At 52.5% G+C, this 23736-nt stretch overlaps 1 protein-coding gene and 1 long non-coding RNA gene across 6 annotated transcripts in view; one reads left to right on the top strand and one right to left on the bottom strand.

Moving 5' to 3' along the window:
• Window positions 1–2823: 2823 nt before the first annotated feature.
• On the bottom strand, window positions 2824–4685 carry LOC120395712. The gene is made up of 2 exons (XR_005592748.1): window positions 4539–4685; window positions 2824–3484 (listed from the first exon to the last, which is right to left on the bottom strand). It is a non-coding gene; the product is annotated as an uncharacterized LOC120395712 (long non-coding RNA).
• A 128-nt stretch (window positions 4686–4813) lies between these two features.
• RELT (RELT TNF receptor) overlaps window positions 4814–23736 on the top strand; it is an 80615-nt gene continuing 61692 nt past the window's right edge. For 3 of the 5 annotated variants that reach the window (XM_039520169.1, XM_039520167.1, XM_039520165.1), the window contains exon 1: window positions 4815–4917. In XM_039520169.1, coding sequence (XP_039376103.1) covers window positions 4842–4917 — 76 coding nt within the window. In that variant the 5' untranslated portion in view covers window positions 4815–4841. Of the gene's footprint in view, window positions 4918–23736 lie in introns of all 5 variants that reach the window. The other 2 variants (XM_039520166.1, XM_039520168.1) reach the window with 2 other exon arrangements.

The following is a 23736-nucleotide window of genomic DNA, read 5'->3' as shown; positions in this document are numbered from 1 at the left end:
AGCTCTGAGTCCCCTCCCGCACCCCAAACCCCTCAGCTCCACCCCAGAGCCCGCACCCCACTCCAACCCCCTGCCCCAGCCCGGTGAAGGTGAGTGAGGGTGGGGAAGAGTGAGCGATGGAGGGAGGAGGGATGGAGCAAGCTGAGGGCGGGGCCTCAGCGAAGGGGCGGGGCAGAGGTGTTCGGTTTTGTGCGATTAGAAAGTTAGCAACCCCACTGAGAATGTGGGGCAGGATCAGGCTCTGGGCCTCTCCATGCGGGGAGACTGGGAAAAGGCAGGAGCTTCCCAGGGAACCCGGGTGGGTATGTGCCAGTGGTTGGGTGGGACCAGCCTAGGCGCTGGGCAGCAGGCTGCAGGAGAGCCAGGCTCCAGGCGGGGGTGATCTCGGCTGCGTGGACAGGAATCCTAGTCTGAGCAGCTGCTCCTTTAAGGGACCCTGGGTCACGGCTTCCAGAAAACTGGGGGCAGGAGTTCCCCTAGTCCCACGTCAGCTGGAGGGGTGGGGCCCAATCCTGGCAGGGAGGCTGGTGCTGAGCTGTGGACGTGCTGGCTGGGTGCTGTTTAGTTCAGACCCCTGGAGCCAAAAGGGGACGGAGGACTCCTGGGACCGGCTGCTTCTAAGGGGAGATGGACCAGGGCCCATAGTGAAGGAACTGTGGCCTGGACAGGGCAAAGGGCTGGGCTGTCTTGTGTGGTGTTCAACCTTGTGGCTGGAGAGCTGAGAGGGAACCCACCTGACTGGAGGTGGGGAAACTGAGGCAGCAACTGCACCTGACAGCAGACCAGGTAAGCCACCCCCAGCGGATGAGGACATTCATACCTACCTATGGCCAGGTGCATTATAAGGCTGAACTTTCCCAGGGTCCTACAGCAAGCTGAGCTACTCAGATGGAGGCAGGGGTGTTCTTAATGGTGGCCTGGAGTATTCCCTTAACATCTGCTGCAGCCTGGCTAGGTGAGAGGGTGGGTCCTGCCCGTCGCTAAGCTCAGCCCCTATTGTGCATCAAATCCAGGACTCTCTCACTAGCTCTGAGTGCACATGGGCTTTGTAAGCTGCATAGTCCCCATGCTGGCCGGAGTGGACTGGAGTCGTCATATGGCACCATTCACTCGCATCCTGCTGCCGTCCAGATCTGGCTACAAACAGCCAAGGAGACTCTTGTGAGTTGCTCAGAGGGAAGCAAATGGGCCAGGAAGCGGGTCCCACAGGAGGGAGCACTCCCTCATTACGCAGGGGCTGGAGGAATGCTTCCCTGGCAGCTAGCTGGGACGGGGAGAGACTCGGGCGTGTTTATGGAAATACAGTTGCGCCTGCTCTGCTTACAAATTCGGCAAATACTGCTGTGTCAAAATCATCCACTTCGGCTGGCCCAGTCACCTGCCCATTCGGTGCCCCTATTTCACTTGCCCCATTGCCTGTCTAGAGTAACAGCTCTTCAGGGCAGGGCCTGTGTCTCATGTGGGGTCTGGACAGAGCAGCCCCCAGGGGCTCCTGATCTCAGCTGGGGCCTCCACGTGCTCCACACTGCAAATAGATCACACCCAGGCTGCCTTTCCCTCCCATTGGCGTGGTCTGCTAGGAATGCTGGGACCACCTGGGTGCCAGCTGCTTTAAAACTGGCTGCACCTGGCTGCATGGTGGAGTAATAATCCGGCTGGGGTGGGCTGGGCCCTGGGAGCCAAGCTATTCTGCTGGACCAATAAAAGGCAAGCGCCAGCTGTAGGACTCAGGAGTAGCCTTTGCCCAAAGCCAGCAGCCGCTGTATGGGTTCTTCCTGGCAATGGTGGAATAAGCCCGGTGTGGGGAGGGAGCAGAATTTGAGGGGCACCTTCTGAAAGCCCTCAGAGAAGGACTGTCGCTGCAGGCAAGGGCAGGGGAGAGCAGAGAGCACTAGGAGCACGTGAATAGCATGAGCCCATACAGTGCCTCTTGGCACGTGGCATCCCCTTGCCAGCAGCAATGACTTGAGAGCAGCTGGAGCATCCTGGAAGGGGGGGTTGGTGAGGGAGGGGATTGAATGAAGCCCCTTCCCCTAGATACACCTAGGGCCAGCGCTGCAGGGAGGGGACACGTGGCAGAGACGAGCATCCGGGGCCCAGGGATAGCACTGCAGGCAGAACGGCAGCCAGCCCAAGGAGACCAGCAGGCACAGCAGAAGGCAGCCCTGACATTGGGCACCCAGCCAGGGAATCACTACCCAGAGGCAGCAGCACCCTGGCAAGCAGCCTAGCCTGTGGAGGGAAGGTAGGGGAGCGTGTCATGGCTTGGAGAGCCGGGGAGCCTTTCCTGACGGCACTAGCCCGCCGGTTGATAGCCAGTGCGTCCCTGAGAAGCCGGTGCTGCTTTTTTTCTCTCTCCCTACAGTATCTCTGCTCCGTGATCTCCATTCCCCAGTACTGGGTGAGGCATAGCAGCAAGCCCAGGTCCTGACACTAGAGAGGCAAGGGAGTCAGTATACCGAGCCCCAGCCTGGCTACTCAAGGTCAGCAGAATAGATCTGCTTCTATGGCCCGGCCCAGGTGAATCTGGACAGCGAGCTCCCTGGCTGCACCACATGTTGTTCCCCAGACCCACGACCAGACACAATCGATGCTAAAGCAGCTGGCTCCAAGTGGGAGTCTGTGTCCCTAGTGTACCTGCCTAACGCGGCCTTCTACCCTGGAACACAGACAACCCCTACCACTAGGGGGCACTTCCCCTTTAGCTCACCCAGCCCTGACTTCTACCCTCAGTGCTGCATGCACGTGGCTCAGCTGGTCCTGTGCGCCGCCGGGACTTGTCCAAATACCCCAGGGTGTGAAGGAACCTACTCTGCTGGATGGTGCGGGTCTGGGCTTTTATTCTCACGAAGCAGGCTCCTCCGGCAAGCTCACCCTCAGGAGGACAAGGCCCCCTTGCACTCCTGTTTTTCTGTCTCAGTCAGCTGTCCACTGGTCCCAGACATGTTCTGCAGCCACCTGTACCTGCCTGGCCCACCCGCGCTGGCTGCTCTCCGTTTGAGCAGCAAGCACTGAAGCAACATTCTCGCCGCCTGCTAGCAAACGGAGGCGCCGAGTCTCCTGGCCCAGCTGCCTCACTTAAGCCTTGTCTACAAGGGGAGTTATTCCCAATTAACTGCAGGTCTGGAAGCTTTTGTTCTGGAGTAAGAGCGTCCACACAGGAATAGCACATCTGCTTGTGTAACACGACAGACCCCGCTCATTGGCGGGCGGGATCGAACCTGGGACCTTGGTAAAGGAGCATCTCCCGCAGCTAAAAGCAGCGCAGACTCCTTTTATCTCGCTCTTTACATGGTCTCGGTGCCACCGACATAGACAAAGTCCATGGAATTAAACAGGTGTGAGTGAGAGGAGAATCAGGCCCTGACCTCAAGTGCCTTGTGCAGCCAATTCAGTTCAATGAGACTCCATTGATGTGACCAGCTATCCAAGTGTTGCTGAAGTGCTCAGACAGAGACCGGCCCCTCAGGTGTCTGTCAGAGGCCTGTGGAAGAAAAGGGTTGGGTGTGGGATGCAGGGGCCGGCTCCAGGTACCAGCTTAGCAAGCAGGTGCTTGGGGTGGCCACTCCAGAGAGGGGCAGCAGGTCCAGCGATTCGGCGGCAATTCAGCAGAGGGTCCCTCAATCCTGCTTGGAGCGAAGGACCTCCCGCTGAATTGCTACAGATCACAATCGCGGCTTTTTTTTCTTTTTGGCTGCTTGTGGCGGCAAAACCTCTGGAGCTGGCCCTGGTGGGATGGGGTTGGAGCCTGTGTCCATTGGGCAGCAGTGGCCATTCCTGATCCCCTGGCAAGTTGCTCCATGGGGCAGTTCTTTGCACCTGCGCAGAGTCCAAACCCATTGTGCCCAAGACAGAGGTCAACCTCTGCACAAAGCAGGAGACACTAGGCCCAGAGATAGAGACAGAACAAGGAGTAATGGTCTCAAGTTGCAGTGGGGGAGGTTTAGGTTGGATATTAGGAAAAACTTTTTCACTAGGAGGGTGGTGAAGCACTGGAATGGGTTACCTAGGGAGGTGGTGGAATCTCCTTCCTTAGAGGTTTTTAAGGTCAGGCTTGACAAAGCCCTGGCTGGGATGATTTAGTTGGGGACTGGTCCTGCTCTGAGCAGGGGGTTGGACTAGATGACCTCCTGAGGTCCCTTCCAACCCTGATAGTCTATGACAAAGTGGATATTCACCCACGAAAGCTCATCCTCCAAAACATCTGTTAGTCTATAAGGTGCCACAGGATTCTTTGCTGCTTTTGGACTGCTTGCATCCGAAGAAGTGGGTATTCACCCACGAAAGCTCATGCTGCAAAACGTCTGTTAGTCTATAAGGTGCCACAGGATTCTTTGCTGCTTCTACAGAACCAGACTAACACGGCTACCCCTTTGCTGCTTTCATGATTCTATGTTTTTTCCCCTTGCTTCCCCCCTTCCCAAAAATCTGGGGGTCTCTCTGTGCCTCCTCCCTTTACACTTTCCCACTGCTCGGCCCCAGGAATTGCGGGTTCTCCCAACTCGCTGAAACTTTAGAGAATCAGCTGGACCAAAAACCTGGACGCTTGAACTACAGCGCTCTTTGTCGGGCGAGGGGCAGAAATCCGGCTTCCACCCTCCGGACTCGCTTTCTCTCGAATACCCCGTCCCGCCCCACGTCCACCAGGAGGCGTCGCTGCGGAGGAAGCAGCTTTCTGCCGCGGGGAGGCTTGGAACTGTCAGAGTTGGGGGTGTGGCCCGTTCGGTTGTGACGCAATGAAGAGGGGCGGGGCTTCCCGGCAGAATTGCTACTTTCCAGCCGGCCGGCGCCTTTCATTCATTCGTAAGGGAGCCGAGCGGCGCCGGGTGAGGTTCGATTTCATGCTTTTTTTGGACGTGTCTCTAGGGTATTGCAAGGGCGGCTCCGCTCCGGGCTACACCTGGGAAGACGCTTCAGGTAAGGAGCTGGCTGGGCTGGGATCGCTGTCTCCGTCCGCCCAGGGGGGCTGGTCCTGACTCGCGGGGCTCGTTGTTCAAAGAGTGCTGGCTTTAGGGGGACTAATGCTTGTGAGCCCCCGGCCTCAGCCCGCCGCTCTCCTAAGGCTCACGCCCCTACCCGGGAAGGGTTGCGTGTTCCGGGCAGTTAGCGTCTGATCGGACCTGGGGCTGGTGTGCGAGCGGGAGTCCCTGGCACACTCCGCCTTGTAGCCCCCAGCTGGGTCTGCTCTAGTAACTATGTGGACAGAGGGTAAGCTGTTGTCGTTCCCTTAATTTATTCTCTCCTGCTGCCGGTCTCTGGGAATTGGCATTAGCTGAGCGGTGGCGAGATAGAAAACTACATATGGGAAAACTCATAACCCCGTTTCACCCCCCTGGCATCTCGTGGCGGGGTAACTCTGATGTTAAACTCGCCCTGAAGGATTCGCTGGGGCTGGCGTCATGTCCCGTTGAGCTGTTGAGTATGAACTGGTGTAGAGCCCGCTCTTCTTATGGAGGGGGAGTTGTGCGTGACTGGAGTGAAACAGGCGGCTGATGAGTCTGTTTGGGTTTAGGAGACCTGTCTGTGTCGTGATCCTTATTTACCACCCCCCTGGTCGTTTTGTCCCGCTGGCTGAGCTTAGTCACAGTTTTTTTGTGGGAAGCCGGGCTGGAAAAGTGAGCCCAGGCAGAGTTTTCAAACATCCGCTGCAGCAGCAGCCCCCTTTGTTTGCGTGCGGGAGCTCTGCATTGAACGATCACCCTGGCATAGCAAAGCCAGCTGGGAAGGACTGTTACTCTAGACTCACAATGGGGTGTGACTGAGCAAAAGACTCTAAACGTGTTTGGTTTAATCAGCTGGGTCTGGAGGACACCTAGAAGATCGGATGCAGAAATGCGGTAGCTAGGGATGCGCAGAATATGAGGGGCATAATTCCCTCCAATTCCTTGGGAGTCTGTATCCTCCCATGCGGTGTATTTTATCAGCGACTGCGTGGCCCCTGAGATCTTGCACTTTCCTGGGCGGGAGCTAAGTACAGGCACTTCTGTATTGCTCGTTGCCTTTGGCGCGGTGCGAGGCAGGTCCCGCCAGGCAAGGGTTGAAACAGTGGTTAAGGAAACCGATCTTGTGGGAAGGCAAGAACTGTTGGTTCCAGGTACTAACTTGAACGTGTTCTGCAGGGCCGGCCCCTAACTTACGTTATCCCGATCTGCATCTGAGCCGGGAAAGGATCAGGCCGGGCTTGGGTAATGCTGTGAAACAGCAGCTGCAGCAAAGTGTGCTGTGCAGTCACAGGCTGCAAGTCAGAGATGTAACTCCTCCAGGGTGCTGGGATCAGCAAAAACCCCAGCGCCTGCTACTGACTGTCCCCCGGCTTTCTTCCCTCACTTCGAACGGCTGCCTGATCTGTGTGTGTTTAAACCAAAGTGGTCCTGTTTGCTTGCAGTGGTTCTGGAAAGTGTTTAGATTAACTCAGCTGCGAAGTCTGCGAGCTTGTAAATCACAGGGTGGGCTGAGGCTCAGCAGGGAGAATAGAGAGAAGGGGAGGACAGGTAACTGATCACTTGTGTATTTTCATTAGCTCTCATCTGTATTTTCAATGTTTCTTAGCTCCTTTTAACAAGAATATTTTTTTAAATAAGTGATCATGAGTCTCAAACCATGTCAGGATGAGGGGCTAAATCTTTTGCACCTTCTCCAAGGTGAAAATACTTCTCCATATGGGGAGAGGAGAGAGACTAGGCAAACCTGTTCCATGGGTAACTAAAAGGATCCTCAGAAAGAACAGGAGTACTTTGGCACCTTAGAGACTAACACACTTATTTCAGCATAAGCTTTCATGGGCTACAGCCCACTTCTTCAGATGCATAGGATCCTGTAGTCCTCATACCCAAGACTGGGACAACCCCCCCAGTTGCCTTTAGCAAGGACTGGGAGGTTTGGCAAAGCCTATCTGTGTAATCCACTGGTCAATTTGGATTGTGTCCCGACCTCTGTACCCAATCCACAGAGGCTGCAAGTGTGTTAAGAGCCAGGCGCTTTACAGCTTGGGTTATAAACCCCAGCCAGGGATTTGTATTTTTAGCTCTGGAGTGCCCTGGTGTTGGCCAAAATGGCAGCCATCACATCCGCAAGTGAAGAGCCATTTTGGCCCCAGCCTTTTTAATATTTCTGTTCTGTTGTACTAAGTAATCCTGTTAATACAGAGATCTCCAGTGAGGAGAGAACAGTGTATAACACCAAGGTGCCCCTATTGGGAGTAAAACCTCTAACTTCAGCAATCTGGAGAAACCCAAATCGCTAAAGCTTTCTCCTGTCACTGTATGCATCAAGATAATGGACCTGTCTAAAAGCTGGGATTGTTGCAGGAAAAATAGCTTTTGAAATGCAGGGTTTTCTCCTCCCCTTAGTTGTTGTTCTGCATGAATCCTACTCCACTGATCTGCACTCTTATCACTTCATGGCTTCTTGTGGGACATGTGCTAGAAAGGATCTGTGCTACTTTCCAATGCTGCAACTGCACACAATTAATGTAATGGGGCTGTGAAGGCTTCAGCCTCAGTCTTGGAGTAAGTGGGTGTTCGCCCCTCCTTCCCCAGGCCGGAACTGGATCTGACTCTTCAAAGTCTGTGGCCTTTGGGATGTCCTAGCTGTTCCCCGCTTTGAAAAGTGATGTAACACACCACTCCTACCTTGGCCTGACTTCTGGCAGGAGAGCCCCCAGCATATGTAGGTTGCAGCAACTTTCTGCTCTGTGCATGTGCGCAGATAATTTTTGTTTTCCTTATTGATGCAGAAACAAGAATAATCAGAAGATAGACTAGGCCAGAAGAGGGGATTGTTATGATCCCAGACTCAGACCCTACCTGCTCAACATCCCCACTTTACAAATGGGGAGAGGCACAGTGTGACCCAGGATCACCCAACGGGCCAGTGGCAGGGCCAGTAATAGAGACCGGCTCTCCTGAGTCCCAGTCCAGTGCTCAATTCCTTAGGTCACACTTCCTTCCTCACTAGGCTGATTATACTTGGAATTTATGTAGTGCCCTCAGCAAAGCACTTCCTAATTGCTAATTACTCACAACATCCCTGTGGCATAGGTAACTATTAACCTGGCAGTTTTACAGATGGGGTAATCGAGGCAGCATTGTGATTTGCCAAAGGCCAGTGAGTGAGTCAGTGGCAGAGATGGGAGTAGAGCCCAGAAGTTCTGGGAATTGACTCCCATGTGCTTTCAGCCACCCGAGGAGGTGCAGGGGCTCTATGGCCTTGTGTTTTCCCAGCACCACCGAGGTGTGGGTTGGCTGCCTGTTACTGGACACTCTGCTGTAGCTTACAGGCCCCTGTACACGGATCCTGGTGGAAGTTGTGTGCGTCCCCATGGGGGCAGGAAGGAAAATGTGATCAGTGCAGCTCGCTGGTGCTGCTGAAAGCCAATGCACTGCCTGGAACTACATGTTCTCTGCCACCACCAAGCTGTTCTGCTGCCTAAGGGAAATAAAGCTCCAGGGAGCTCGCTTGCTCGCTTCATTAGGCTGTGGCATTATCTCCCACGGGAGCCAATAAAGGCCAATCTGTGCAGGGTTCAGACTAGAAAGTATCCTCTCGGGTAACGCTCTCTTCAGAGGGAATGAATCAGAGCTGCTAGGAAGCCCAGCAATGTGGCTAGCCTGTATGTGGGGATAATTGAAGTCCCTGCCGTGTGGGCACATTAGCATGGACACGACCAAACCCGATGTTACTAGGTACACACTTTCTTTCTGCTTTGTGAAAGGGCAACCACTGCATCCAAGAGATGGATCATTGGTCCGGTCTGTCTCAATCCATTCTAACTGCCTGTACCCCTATCACCATCTACGCATGCACTAGACTGGGCACCTGCTGTGTCCCTTCCCACCCCCTAGCCCATGTTTACATGGGGGATTCACATCATGGGGTGAATACACTGTAAGCAATTCTTGGCCACCCAGGACTCCAGGGCTGCCACTTTGCCACAGACGCCTGGAATTTCACCAGGGCAGTGAAGCCAGGTGTTGGATCCATCCCCCTCCCTCCCTCCAAAAAGCACAGGTCTGGTCTGTTGCATCCCTCTCAACTTGCCAAAGCCTGAAATATGGGATGCAACCTGTGACACAGACACGGTTATTCCTGCAAGAGAATTAAAACTTTAGTGTAAATAACTTTCTACAGCCTCAGTCATGATTCTTGACTAATAACTGGGTTGGGCAGGAATGGTGTCCCTAGCCTCTGTTTGCCAGAAACTGGGAATGAGTGAGAGGGGATGGATCACTTGATGATTACCTGTTCTGTTCATTCCCTCTGAAGCACCTGGCATTGGCCACTGTCAGAAGACAGGATCCATCTAGCCCAGTATCCTTGGTCTGACCCAGTATGGCTGTTATGTTCTTTATTTCTGATGTAAATTGTCAAAAATAAAAGGGGAAGGGCAGAGTGATCAACAAATTTGTGAGGATTAGTAATTTTGAGCGTGAAATAAAGGAGAGCTGGATGCTATAGCCTCTTGCTTGAACTAAAGGGAGAATCTCTGGTGGCAGTACAGGGCCTATGACACAGAGCAGTTCTGAGTCTGTCCAGTAGAGGTCAATGCAGCACACACTACCCCGTTCACTGCAGTATTAAACTTGACAATCACCTCCAGGCTTGCACACACCCTCTGTAAGGATTTGAGGGAGGAGGACTGATGGTCCTTCTGAAATAACAGCATCCTCAAATTGAGGTGCAGCATTTAGCTGACACATGTTATACGGAGATTTTAAGCTCCTTAGGCAGGGGTAGTCCCCTTGTGTGTTTGTACAGCTGCTAGCACAATGGGGTGCAAAGTGGGGAGCAATGGTCACGATTAGGGCTCCTAAATGCTATGATGATCCAAATCAAAGGTGCAATTAACGCTCTGCCTGGAGATGCATGACTGGAGAGAGCAGCAGCTTGGCATACTGTTGACTCTGGAGCAATGACTGTATTCCCCAGCCTTGGGGAATAACTTTTTGCAGGTAGTTCTCTTTTAACAGAAGTTCTTAACTCCTCACCCCTCACGGGATTACAACGATCTCCTCCAGGTTCTGCGTGGGGATCTGCATTGCAGTAACAGCTGTCGGCTGCCGGCTTCCAAAACAGCCGTAGCAGTAATGTACTTTTCACTGTCTTTCCTTAATCCTCCCATGTTTAATTCAGGACGTTTAGTATGATTGTGCTAGCGTTCCTGCCGGCCTGTGACCACTGAGAGAGCTGTGAGGTGGAGTACTAAAGACCCCTCAGTTTCCTCGGGCTGGGTGCCTGGGTAGGCTCAGGCAGACACCTCTGGTTTCTCAGGAAACCAACCCTCCAAGGGAAGAGCTTGGGGCTGGGGGTGTCTGAATCAAATGAGGGAAACTAAGCACAGGGGCTGCTTGGCTCTGACTTTAAACCAGGGAATGGTTGGCAAGGAGCACCTCCATCATAGGCTGCCTGCGCTACTCTGCTTGACCTTCGCCAATCAGTGACTGGACTGTGTTGGTTTGCTGTATAAATGCCAGGTCGAGTGTGGTGGGAGGGGCCAAGGTTCAGAGTTTTGGGGAGGGGAGACTGGGGCCTATTTGCAGCTTCAGATGCTCCATGATGGAGAAACTGACTGTGGTTTGATGTCTGTTATGGTGGGAGGGGGCCAGGGTGAAAGATGGTAATGATGCTGTCCAGTTTCTCACTTCTGTCCCACAGTTGGGCTTAGTCCTCTGAAAACTAGTAAAAGAGCCTGTATAAAACCACTGCCTGTTCTGCGCTCCCCACCTCTGGGTGCTGCAGTATTGCTTTTGTGGGTCGCAAGCCCTGTGCTGTAAAATACTGCTTTAAACTGAATCAAATGTCCCTCCCAGCCCTGCTAGCAAGCTGCCGCCCGTGGCCTGAGAAACCCGGCTGGCTCTGCAAGTGTTGGGTAGCCTCTAAAGACGCTTTCGTGGCTGAATCTTCATTTTGCTCCCCTCCCAGGTTGTGTGGGGGGCGGTCTCATGATCCCCTGGCAGACCCCTGCAGGAAAATCCACCAAGCAGCCAGGGCTAATCAACCTTTTCTTCAGTGAGAGAATGTCTAATCTATGGCATATGTGCCAGAAAGGGGAATTGGCCATGTTTAGATGGGAGGACCCCCCCATCTCCCCCCTCCCCCCCAAGGGGTGGAAAATGAATCACTGCATTTCAGAAACATGTTCTCTCCATCTGACAAGTTCATGCTGCTCCAATTACATACTGGTTTGCAGTTTACTTAGACATGGAAATTGTAATCTGTCCAAATTATGCATGTGGATTTGTTTTGTCTCTCTCTTTATTTTTGGCACCTGCAATTTTGTTTGGCTTTTTTTTTCTTCCTTTGGTGGTAATGGGGTCTAATGATTAGTGTGGGGGAGGTGAGCTGGGACTCTGCAGTTCAGTTACCGGATCTGCCCCGCCAGTTGCTTATGGCTGGATTATCCAAGGTGCTGAGCACTTGAGGTCAATGAGAAGGGCAAATGTTCAGCACCTCTGTAAACAAGCCATTTGCCTCCAGTTTTAACATCCCAACAGGAAGAATGGCTGCTCTCACCTTCCTTTGTGTTGTGAGCCCTCATGATTTGTTGAGCTCTCCTGGTGCTAATGGAAAAACCTAGGTGTATATACACAGGATTACCAAGAAGAGAGCAGGGATTGATAGATTTAAGTGCTATTTTCTTGTAGCACAGACCTGTGCTTGTATTTTCTTGTAGCACCCTAACCTTGTAGACCCTGTGACTCTAATCAGTTGTGACCGCTTATGGTGTCTAAATCTGAAAGTGACCCCATCACTCGTGCAGTGCTGTCGAATGAGGCTCTTTGGGCAAAACACCAGTAGGAATGGAGGATCCCTTACATGCAGCTGGGCCACGGGGGCTTTGGGTTCTAGCTGCCAAGTTAGGCGAACGAGACTGAAGATGGAATGTGTGTGTGGCTGGATACCAGCTTTGCCAAGTCCACGTTGCGTTCGGGGCCATCCCTGGCATGTGTAGGCAGCGGGGCCCCCAGAAGGAAGAGCAGTAGGCTGATAAGGTGTGGCACAGCAATCACCCTCTGCTCGGCTCCCCATGGGGAGGGTGTGGGAGGTGCTCCCGGCAGTGCAGGGATTGTCCTTTTAATGCTCTCCTGCCCAATCACAGGTCACTTAGAGGGACACTGGCTTCTAGTCATCCTGTGGCTTTTTAACCTCCCCCCCCACCACCTTATCCTGCCATGAACGAGAGATGGCTGGAAATGGGGGGTCTTGCTGCCGCTGTTCTGGACACGCAGACAGTCTGGCAGTTCCTTTTCTAATCACACCAGCCAGGGGAGCCATGTCAGGTTTTCAGCCTGAAGATGCACTCTGCTAGGGGTAGCTCCGCTGAAGTCAGTGGAGTTGCCCTGGGTCAGCATGGGCTCGGGAAGACTTGATGGAACCATCCCTAGGGGGCTACCCAAAGGTGCTGAGGAAGTGGAGACAGATCTAACACTGAGGGTGCTTATGTTCCAGGGAATGCTGCCCTGTCAGAGGTGAGGAGACATGTTCCTAGAATTGCTCCCAGCAGCTGTTCGGAAGCTGACCTAGGCAGCAAGTAGGATCCACAAGTGTGGGCAGGGTGGAGTCCTCTGGCTTCCTGCACAGGTGCACCATGCTGAGCTCCTTGCAGGACTTGGGACCCTTGGCTGCTCACGGCAGGGTGCCCAGAGCTCCTGATATTGGGACAGTCCCGATTTTAGGGGACTTGTCCTGTGTCCCAACCTTACATGGGTCAGGACGCCCTTTGTCCCGATATTGGGAACCGTCCGGCCGTGGTGCTGCCGCTCACCGCTTCCTGGGGCAGCTCCTGGCGCCTCCCCCCCGCGCGGCAGGAGCGCCACATGCTGCAGGGACAGGGCTTGCAGGCGCCAGGAGCAGGCAGAGAGCCCACGACCCTAGGAGCTAGAGGGACCAGCCTGCCGGATGCTTCCCAGGACAGGAGCTGCCCCAGGTCCGTACCGCTGGGACACCCCACCTCACCCCGTGGGAGGTCCCTCTGGCTCTTAGGGTGGGGGGGCTCTGTGTGCTGCCGGTGCCTGCAAGCCCCGCTCCGCCTCTGCGGCTCTGGCAGCTCCCATTGGTGCTTTTCCCAGCCAATGGGAGCCATGGAGCTCACACTTGTGGCGGGCACAGCATGTGGAGAGTCTGGAGACTCCCTTCTCCGCTCTCACCCGAGGAGCCAGAGACCTCCCGGCAGGGCTGGTGAGTGTGGCCAGGGAAGGGGGCAGGGTGTGATGGAGTGAGCGTCGGGGAGGTGTGTGGAGGGTGCTGGGCTGGGAGGGCAGTGGGGGAGGTTTGTGTGTTTGGGGGTGCTGGGCATTGGGGGAGATCTGTGTGTGTCAGGGCACTGGGCTGTGTGGGGCATTGTGTAGTTGTGGTGGTGCGGCTGTGGGGAAGGGCACTGGGAGGTAGGAAGGAAGCGAGGGAGGGGAAATCTGTGGGTACTGGGAAACTAGTGAGTGGTGGGGCTGTGGGCAGGGGGGTGCTGGGCAGGGGGTGTGCACAGCACTGTGCGTTTGTGGTGGAAGAGTTGTAGGGGGGGCTGTGGGCATAGTGGATCCAGGGGGTGCTGGGCAGGGGAGCTGCGTGGTGCAGCATGGGTCCACCCCCTATGCCTCTGGCTCCGATCGGGGCTGTGCACCTGTGTCTGTCCCATCACACACACATGCTCGCCCACTGTGTCCTGATATTTCACTCTTGTGATCTGGTCACCCTACTCGTAGCGCCCCTTACTGGAATGAATTTGCAAGCATATTAGCTGCATCTTTCTTAAGTAGTGTAGGCCTGTGACGATGCGGTTCTGGCGGGACCCAACTGAGAGTGCCAATTCAGGACAAATCGCTCAAACAGGGCAGTCACAGCCCTAGGCTGGGGTTTTTCCACCTCTAAGGCAAACCAAACCAGCCAGACAAAGAGGACTTCAGTTTCACCCCACTGGCTAGCCACATGTCACACAAGCAATTTCCTTAGACACTCCAGTCTCCCAGTATCACCATCAGTGCACTCATCCTGGGGATGAATGGTTATGAAAACCAACACCCCAATAAAAGAAAAAGGTTCTCTCGATCCCAAAGGACCAAGCCCCAGACCCAGGTCAATATACACATCAGATCTTACCCACAAATCACGCTGTTGCCAATCCTTTAGAATCTAAAGGTTTATTCATAAAGTGGAAAAAGGTAGAGATGAGAGCTAGAATTGGTTAAATGGAATCAAATTACATACAGTAATGGCAAAGTTCTTAGTTCAGGCTTGCAGCAGTGATGGCATAAACTGCAGGTTCAAATCAAGTCTCTGGAACATCCCCCGCTGGGATGGGTCATTCAGTCCTTTGTGCAGAGCTTCAGGTTGTAGCAAAGTCCCTCCAGAAGTAAGAAGCAGGATTGAAGACCAGATGGAGATGAGGCATCAGCCTTATATAGGCTCTTCTAGGTGTAAGAACCTCTTTGTCCTTACTGTGGAAAATTACAGCAAAATGGAGTCTGGAGTCACATGGGCCAGTCCCTGCATACTTTGCTGAGTCACAAGGTGTGTCTGCCTTCTCTCCATGGGTCAATTGTGTAGCTGATGGCCCTTAATGGGCCATCAAGCAAGCTAGGCAGAGCTAACACCAACTTGTCTGGGATGTTTCCCAGAAGCACAGCACCAACTTGAAATACAGACAGTATAGAGCCAACATTCATAACTTCAGCTAAAAATAATACATGCACACAGACAGCATAGTCATAACCAGCAACCCATAACCTGGTCTTAGACACCTTATATGACCCCCTTTACCTAAGTTTTGGTGCCACTACAGGACTTTGGTTGCAACCCATGTTCTATATGGTCTCAAGTTATATCAATAACGTCACAAGGCCCAAGGCTTAGTTTGATTTTTCTTCTCTCTCCTCATCAGGAGGAGACTGGCTCAGAGAATGAAGATTAGCAGCTGTGCATATTTTCAAGTACCTGCTGAGCATTACTCATGGCTGCCCCCTCCTTCCTCCAAACAATCTCGCCATTGTTAGTGGCCTCCCTCTGCTGAAGTGGGAGCTGGCCAGATGTCATGTCGCCTCCCAGCCCATGAAGCGAGTGAGGGAGTTGGCTAAAGAGCTGCTGGTTCTTTGCTCAGACTGGGCCTCTTTTTGAATCTCCGTGAAAATAGGGGGTGTTTGTATTATGGTAACACCTAGAAATCCCACTCACGGAGCAGGTTCCCATTGTGCTAGGCACTGTCCAGACCTATGACCAGACAGCCTGCGTCTCAGGGAGCAATGCAGTCTTGGAGTCAGACAGGTTGTCTTTTGAATTTGGAACCTTTCTCCCTTCTGGACCAGAAACCCAAATCCAGCGGCCTTCGTGATGGGGGATTTGCGTGTTGCAGGCAAGACACCTGATGTATCAGTCCCTTGTTCTCCCATGCTTGGGGAGCTAGAGCTGCAGCCCTGGCCTGTGAGTTCCAAAAACAAAGCCCCTCTATCTCGTGAGCTAAAGGAGGGCCGCTTGAGCTGTCAGTAGGAGTTGGTCCTGTCTCTGTTGGTAGGGCACTGTTATGCTCGCACGTGTGTGTGCACCTTGTACTAGTGCATGGACGTGTGTAGATCACCATCCAGGCAGAGTGAGCTGTAAAAGGTAAACTAGATGATGCTGGATACAGTCGGTAGCTCTAATCCATTGGAGGTGTCGCTAGGGTGAGAAATGGGTCTGGTTTTGTGTATCCCTTTAAATTTTTTCATCGCCATCTCCTCCCCTCCCCCACTGTCTCTGAGTAACTTTCTTGTCAGTCCCCAGCTGCCTCCCCCAGCACAGCATCTTGTGACAGAGTGTCACAGCATCACAGTGGATGACTTGCGTTGTCCTAATGTTTCGTCTGGGAGGGGGAGGCTGCCTTGCAGCTCATTCTCAAGGGACAAGTCTCGTGGTCGCTTCATTGTTAATGCTGCCTTCTAGTTCTGCCTCCTGTGTATTTCTATAATAACCCTCTTCATTCCGCAGGGCCTGGCGACCCACCAGGGCACTGAGCCCAGGTCCCCATTTCATTTCCAGGGGGCTTAGCTGCTTTTGTGTGGCAACAAGCCGCAGAGGTTGTCCTCGCCAGCTCTTTGAACTGGCCGGTTGCCAGAGAGCCCCGAAAGGAGGCTGTCGCTTGCTGAGAGTTCCCTTTCATTTAAAGGGTGGGTGGGTGTGAATGAGGCAGTGCTGTTTTGTTTGGGGTGGGGGAAATAGGGGGTTGTGTATCTTTTGCTGAGTCACTGTGCACAGAGGACCGGAAAAGCTTTGTGTGCAACTTCTCTGCTTGTTTTTACCTTTAGACATTCCAGCTCGTCTGTCCCACTTCCCATAAAGAGTCTCCGGATGAGCAGGATTGTGGCACAAAGGGAGTGAATTAAACAGGAGCAAACCTTCCTTCTCCGTGGCTCTCTTCATATGCCCTATATACACTCTCTCTTCTCTAGGCAACGTAACATCTTTTCCCTTCCAGCAGAGTGCTGGGAGCTCCCACTCGAGTCCGCCAGGGAAAACCTAGATTTGAGGTTTAATATTATAGAGGTTACTAAGGCAGCCAAAAAACCCCCACAACCCTATTGTTCCAACAGAACTTTTAGGCTTTCTCGAGCATTTAAAAGGCTGGAGAAAGTGGGGTTTACCCTCAAAGGAATGCTGTGAAAACCCTACTGAAGAAAATCTGCCCCAGCAAACCCTGTGCATTAAAACCTAACTTTCAGACAAGGCCTTGTGACTCTAGATGTCGCTCAGCTTCGAGAGTGATACCAGACTTGTCAGTTTTGCCCTGGGTAGATTTTTGTGCCCTTGCAAGGTGACACAATTACTCGAGGGGGAGGGGGGGCGGTGTATAAAACCTGGCTCTCTGGTTTATTTTCTTTTTGGTTGGAGTTTTGTTCTGCGTTTGTACAGCACCTGGCACAATAGGGCCCTGGTCCATGCCTAGGGCTCCTAGGTGCTACAGTGATACAAATAATTAATAACTGGTTTTCTTCCCCCACAACACAACTGAAATGTGATGCCTAAAACTCCACCAATGTGCTGGAGAGACTGGTCTTTGTGTGCATTTGTTTACAGATCAGCTGCTCCTCTCTGTACCCTTGTAACAAAGATGTTTCAGAAAAACAGGGCTGCAAACAATCAAGGGGCCTGCAGCAGCAACCGACAAATAAAAACTCACCCCGGCAAAGAGCCAAGAGATGGCAGCTATGCATTCTCGGTTTGTCTTGCATGTGAGTGAGAACTCAGCTGTGACGACTGCTGGATCGCTGCATAAAGCCCACACTTTGAAGCCAGTTTGTTGATAGAGGTAGAAAATGAGCATGGAAGTGAGCAGAGAATTTAAGGAATCCTGCTTGTTTGACCTCAAAATGGCAAACACAATGCACTACCCCTCCCACCCCCGCTGCCCTGTACATGTGTGTCGGGGGAACTATCCAGGCTCTGTTATGCTGGGACTTGCCATTTCAGTAATGAGGGGAGTTTGCACGGGACAGGCAGTCCTGCAGGGAGAGCTGGGTTCTAGTCCTGGCTCTACCACTGCCCTGCTGGGTGACGTTTGGTAAATCCTTTCCCCTCTGTTTTTACACCAACGCTTTGTCTTGTCTCCCAGACTGTAAGCTCTTTGGGGCAGGGACTGTCTGCTACTGTGTTTGTACCGCACCTAGCACAATGGGGTGCTTGTAGCAATAGGGGCCTCTACACATGGCTGGACTGAACGTGAGGCGAGATTTAACAAGACTGGGACTGTTCAGCTTGGAAAAGGGAGGACTAAGGGGGGATATGATCGAGGTCTATAAAACCATGACTGGTGTGTACAAAGTAATAACACTTCCTTCTCCTTCTCATAACACTAGAACTAGGGGTCACAAAATGAAATGAATAGGCAGCGGGTTTAAAACAAACAAAAGGAAGTATTTCTTCACAGCGCACAGTCAACCTGTGGAACTCGTTGCCGGGAGATGTTGTGAAGGTCAAGACTAGAACAGGGTTAAAAAGAGAACTAGATAATATCATGGAGGACAGGTCCATCAATGGCTACTAGCCAGGATGGGCAGGGATGCAAAACCATCTCTGAAGTGTTCCTAGCCTCTGTTTGCTAGAAGCTGGGAATGGGAGACGGGGGATGGACCATTTGATGATTACCTGTTCTGTTCATTCCATCTGGGGCACCTGGCTACTGTCAGAAGACAGGACACTGGACTAGATGGACCTTTGGTCTGACCCAGTGTGGCCGTTCTTATGCTACTTGTTCCTGGTTCTGCTTCAGCATCCCTGAATGTTTCTGTCCTCCAGGCCTTCTACTGGCCTGCCCAGCTAACACCAGGCAATAGACTCTCTGGGATCTCTGCTCAATGCTCAGAGCATTGAGTGACTCTTTAACCGTCTGTCAATGGCTTCCCTTCCATCTTCCCCTGTCCTAGCGTCCTGGTGGGTCTGATTTCAGAGCAGCCCTTTATGTGAAGCTCAGCAAATCTCCTCTTCCTCCGGCTGCTACATTCTTTCACTGCCAGGTGGTGGTTACATTTTTATTTTAAGGTTCTGTGATCTGCCCAGTGAGATCTGGACAGAGCAGAGTTTTCTGCTGGTAAAAGCTCAGCCCTGTTGTGCCTTCATCTGCTATAAGGGGTGAGGAGGAGCAGCAGGTGGAGGCAGTGCAACCTAGCAGACAGGGCACTGCACTAGGACTTGGGAGACCTGGGTTCTGTTCCCTGCTCTGCTACTGTGTTGCTGGGTGACCTTGGGCAAGACATGTATCTGTGCCTCTGTTTCCCCATATGAAGATGATGACACTAATCTCCTTTGTGAAGAGCTTTGAGATCTATGGATGATAAGTGCTGAGTAAGAACTCAATGGTATTATTAATGCTTTACTAAGTGGTGGCAATCTTTATGTAAATGCTGTGTGTGTTATGAACACTAACCCTGACAGTATGGTATGTAACCATTATCCCTAACTGACAAATGGGAAACTGAGGCAGAGTTGCTAAGTGTCTTGCTGAAGACTATGGAAGAAGCCAGGATTGGAACACACAGACCCCAGCTCCCAGTCCAGACCCCTGACTGTTTTCTGTCACTTTTTGGGAGCTCCTGTTTTTTTCCACTGAAGTTGAACTTTAGAAGCTTGATGGGAAGTTTGAGAGTTTTTATCTCATCAAAGCCATCCTCTCCCTCATGACTCAGGCATCCTTCTTCCCCTCTCAGCACAGGCTGCTAGTGGCCTGAAAGCCCTAGGAAACTAACTGTATTCAGGATGAACAACTACAAGGAACACAATAGGTCTAGCTGGGATCCTTTGGTCTGTGGGCCAGATTCTTAAATCTGGGCAATTCACTTTCCGTGAGGTCACCCCATGCATGCTCCAGGACTCCCTATCCCCCATAATGGTGGTAGAAGTGAGAAGAGCATCAAACATCCTAACCATGTGCCACCAGCTTTGAAAATAAGTCTCTCTCAAGGAACATGTGGTCTGGAAAAGATCTGCTGCAGGTGCTGCTGCCTAGCCCTGGCCTCAATCATAATGCAGCTAATGCTGGCACCACCTGTGTCCTTCATCAGGCCAAGAGCAATCAAGAGTGTGTCAAGAGCTCCAGGTGGCTGCGAGTTGGAATAGCTACCCCTAAGCTACAGAGGGGGAGTGAGGGAAGAAGAGAGATCAAAGATTTTGATCCCCAGCTGGAGTGAACTGGTGCAGCTCCTCTAGTTTCACTGGGTTTTTAATGCAACCGAGTCCCTGGCACTTAACATTTATCCCCCCCACCCCCACCCCCACCATTGCCACCTATCCCAGGTGATGCATAGTGGTGGAGGGTGAAATACCTTTTTTCAAGCTAATTGCATCCATCCCAATGCTCTTTTACTGATATAAAATTGGTGCAGTGACGAATTGTTAGACCATATTACAGCCCAAGGTGAGAGGCAAGGAGATCTGTGTGAGAAAAGAAAAGTCTGTGTCTGGAAAGAGAAGTTGTAGTTTCCTAGTCAACAGCAAGGCTGTGGGTGAGATGCCCCCTCCTTCGTGCTGGCATAAATCAAGAGTTGCTGTAGAGAAATCAGGGAGTTACACCTGAGCAAAGCTGCTTTGCAAGAAGAATCGGGCCCAGTGTGTGGCTGACTTGACTTTTGAATGGCAATGGCTTGTGGGTAAAGGGCCCACGGCTCTTGCTGTGCCCGTAGGCAGGTTTACATCTAACTGCAGAAGCAGTTGAGATGTGAACCCACTGGCAAAGGGTAGCGGTCCAGTCCTGGAAAACAGGCACAGTCCCCACTGTCCATTTCTAGCTTCTGCCCCACCCCCTTCTGTTCTTTCTGGGTCACTCTCGTCTGGCCCCGAACCTCAGGCAGGCACCAAGAAAGCAAAGAAATGGCACCACCTGGGTTCAATGAAGTGGGGCTGTTGGTCTGAGCACCATCTACATGGGGCCTTGCACTCCTCATCTCCTGCTGAACAGGACAGTGCTGAGAGGGGGTGAGGTTCACACACCCCAGAGTTGGCCTGTTTGGTTTTACCAGAGTGACTTCAGCTGGCAATGGATTGTGACTGGCGCAGAGCAGCTGCTGGCCACTTCCACCCTTTTCTCATCCAGAGGCTCCTTGTCCAGCTGCCTCTTCTGACGACCAGGGGCATCACCTGACTCTGAGGAATGAGCTGCTGTCTGAGGCTCCCAATGTCTCCTGCTTGTCTGGCTAGCAGCGGTCTAGCCACCTCTTTGGAAACCTCTGCCTGCAGAGCAGATCTGAAAGCAACTCTGGGTATAATGTCTGTCTCACTCAGGCTTTGTCTTCACTGCAGAGTTAGGCCAGGCTCTTACCTGGGTGTGTGCGCACGCACACACACCCACACCCTGAGTTTGGCAGTGCTTTCGACCCCAGCTAGCTGGCCCAGCTGTGGGGGGTGGGTTAGAGCCCAGGTGCTGCTTTCACTGGGGCTGGTAACCTGCCCACTTTGCAGTGAGGGCACAGGCATAATCACTGGAGTGCTGATGGTCCTCCAGTGCCTTCCCACAATTCCCCCGTGCATCCAGGCAGACCAGTTCTGCTGTGATTCATTGGGAAAGAACCCTAGAGCGACTCCGCTTAGGGCAGCCCAGCACGCCATGGGATAAGCCTCCAGAAGTCCTAGTGAGATCTCAGCACCCGGGAGGACACAGTCACTCAGGTAGGGCTTCTGCACTGTGATTGCTCATTGGGACCAAGATAAACTAATCCAGTTGCTCGGGTGGGGGCAAGGACATGAACCTAGATCTCCTGCATCCCAGGGGAGTGTCCAGGCTATTGTGGTGGGTGTGATACGTGTGCACACCCCCTCCCCTCTTGATTGGTGTTCCCTCCCCCCCACCAAATTGTGGTTTTCTGGCCATCCCTAACCTTGATGCCTGGGGAATATTCTCTCCCTTGTTGCTTGCAGTGCTAGGAGCCTCATGAAAGCGCTGGGAGTGGTGAACAGCAGATGTTCCCCTTTGCAACGGCTTCCTCTTCCTTCATAGCTGAGTGGTGCTCCTGCCCCGTGAGAGCAGGGCTGTCGCTCTCCATAAAAACGTCATGGAAACTCTCAGCATGTCCCTTCTTTAAATTGCTCCTGTGACTTTATGGACCATGTTTTCCATGACACCAGCCACGTTAACTACCAAGGGTCTGTTTACACTGCACACTTCTTACCATGGTGTATGGAGTACGTACACTACCTGCCCCCCAGCATGGGTATCAATGGTGAGCCACTGCTTACGCGAGTAAAGACACACCCATAGGCACAGACTCTGTGGGTGCTTCAAGGCTGGAGCACCCACCTGGAAAAAAAAAAAAGGGGGGGCTACCAGTGGGTGCTGAGCACCCACCATCAGCACCTACCATGGATCAGCTGTTCTGTGGTGTGCCAGAGGCCCTTGGGGGAGAGGCGAGGAGCAGGGGCAGAGCAGGAGATGGGGAGGGGTGGAGTGGGGGCAGAGCTGGGGAGAGCACCCCTCACCCAGCATCTTAGAAAGTTGGCACTGATGGACACCCCTGAACCGTTAAGGTATGTACCCTACACGCCCAAGCAGTGCCTCTCCTGTCTATATTGCTATTGTTAATCCTGCTGCCGGAGTCCCTTATGGGCGCACATAGCCACACACTGAAGTCTGCACGCAGCCCGCTTTTCACTGCGGCATGTAGCTATTCATTCCCTACACACACCCTCAGTGGTGTGTAATGCACATCTAGGCAAATGTGACACATCTCATTGGATGCTTGATTGGCCCCGGACAGTCTGGCAGCAGGTGGGTGATGAAGAGCAGGCAATGAAGGAATCGGATGACTTGACAAATTAATTCCTCCGCACATAGCGAAACCTCGGACACGTTTTCATCAGTGGGAGCTGTTATAGTGGAGGGTGGTCTCGGCTCAGTTTGAGCACTCCCCCTACCCGCGGGGCAGGGAATTGCAGTTGCCTGCTGCTTGGTATAGGAGCTGGAAATCCCTGGGTCACTTGCTATGCAGCTGACTGACTGAATGGCCCTGGACAAATCACTGTGAAATGCATGGGTAAGCTGGGACACAGTGGCTGGTGTCTTCCTGATAGCCCCAGCTCCTGGAGTCAGGTGAATTTGTGTAGCGCTTTTTTTTTTTTTTTTAAGGCAAGTTTCTAGTACTCATGATTGCAGAGAACTTAAAAGCATGACCCCATAAGGCTCAAATGCCAAACAGCCAATAAAGACTCCAAAGCTGAGCATCAGTGCTGCATCTCCTTTCATCAGAGCGACTCTAGAATAGCATTGCTGCCTGCTAGCTGGTTTAGCTGGACCTGGCTAATACTGTAGCGCCTTCCATCAGAGCATCTCAAAGTGCCTTGTGGAGAACACGCTAATACTCACAACACCTGTGCCTGACAGATGGTGAAACAGAAGCAGAGGGAGTGTGACTTACCCAAGACTGCATCTTGTGATGGGAATTCAGGCCTGTACACTAAACCATGCTGCCTGTTACTGTAGTACAAAGATAGGCAACCTATGGCACACGTGCTGAAGGCGGCACGCAAGCTGATTTTCAGTGGGACTCACTGCCCGGGTCCTGGCCACCGGTCCAAGGGGCTCTGCATTTTAATTTAATTTTAAATGAAGCTTCTTAAACACTTTAAAAACCTTATTTACTTTACATACAATAGTCTAGTTATCTATATTAGTCTTATAGAAAGAGACCTTCTAAAAACATTAAAATGTATTACTGGCACGCGAAACCTTAAATTAGAGTGAATAAATGAAGACTTGGCCCACCACTTCTGAAAGGTTGCCGACCCCTGCTGTAGTAAATGGAGATGGCCAGGATTATTGTAACCTAGCTCCTTGGTAGGCTCTCTATCAAACAAAAACTACTTTCAAAAATTAGCCCTGGAGTGAGCAATGTGTGCAGTATCTCTGCATGGAATGTGACCAGGGCTGGCCTGTCAGAGCAATGTCTGTGGCTATATGCCGTATAGCCCCTGTCATCTGAGCACCTCCCAGCTACTAATGGAATTATCCTCACAAAGCCTCCGTGAGGCAGGGCGATGCTGCTCTCCCCATTTTACAGATGGGAGTTGCAAACCGAGGCACAGAAAGAGCAAGCAGTCTGCCTAAAGCTGTACCCAGTCTGCCAGAGCTGGGACTCAAACTCCATGCTCTGAAATCCCAGTCCAGTGCTTTAGCCACTAGGCCGGCCTTCCTCTCCTAGGAGAGCTTGCCCCGTGGCAGATGCCATGTGCTCCGTCAGAGCAGCCGCCTCAGGGTGATGGAGCCGTAGCCCCAGAAAAGGAGCCTGACCTGGA

The sequence above is a fragment of the Mauremys reevesii genome, linkage group 1 (assembly GCF_016161935.1).
Source record: "Mauremys reevesii isolate NIE-2019 linkage group 1, ASM1616193v1, whole genome shotgun sequence".
Lineage (NCBI taxonomy): Eukaryota > Metazoa > Chordata > Testudines > Geoemydidae > Mauremys > Mauremys reevesii.
This window is presented reverse-complemented; position numbering and strand designations above follow the sequence as displayed.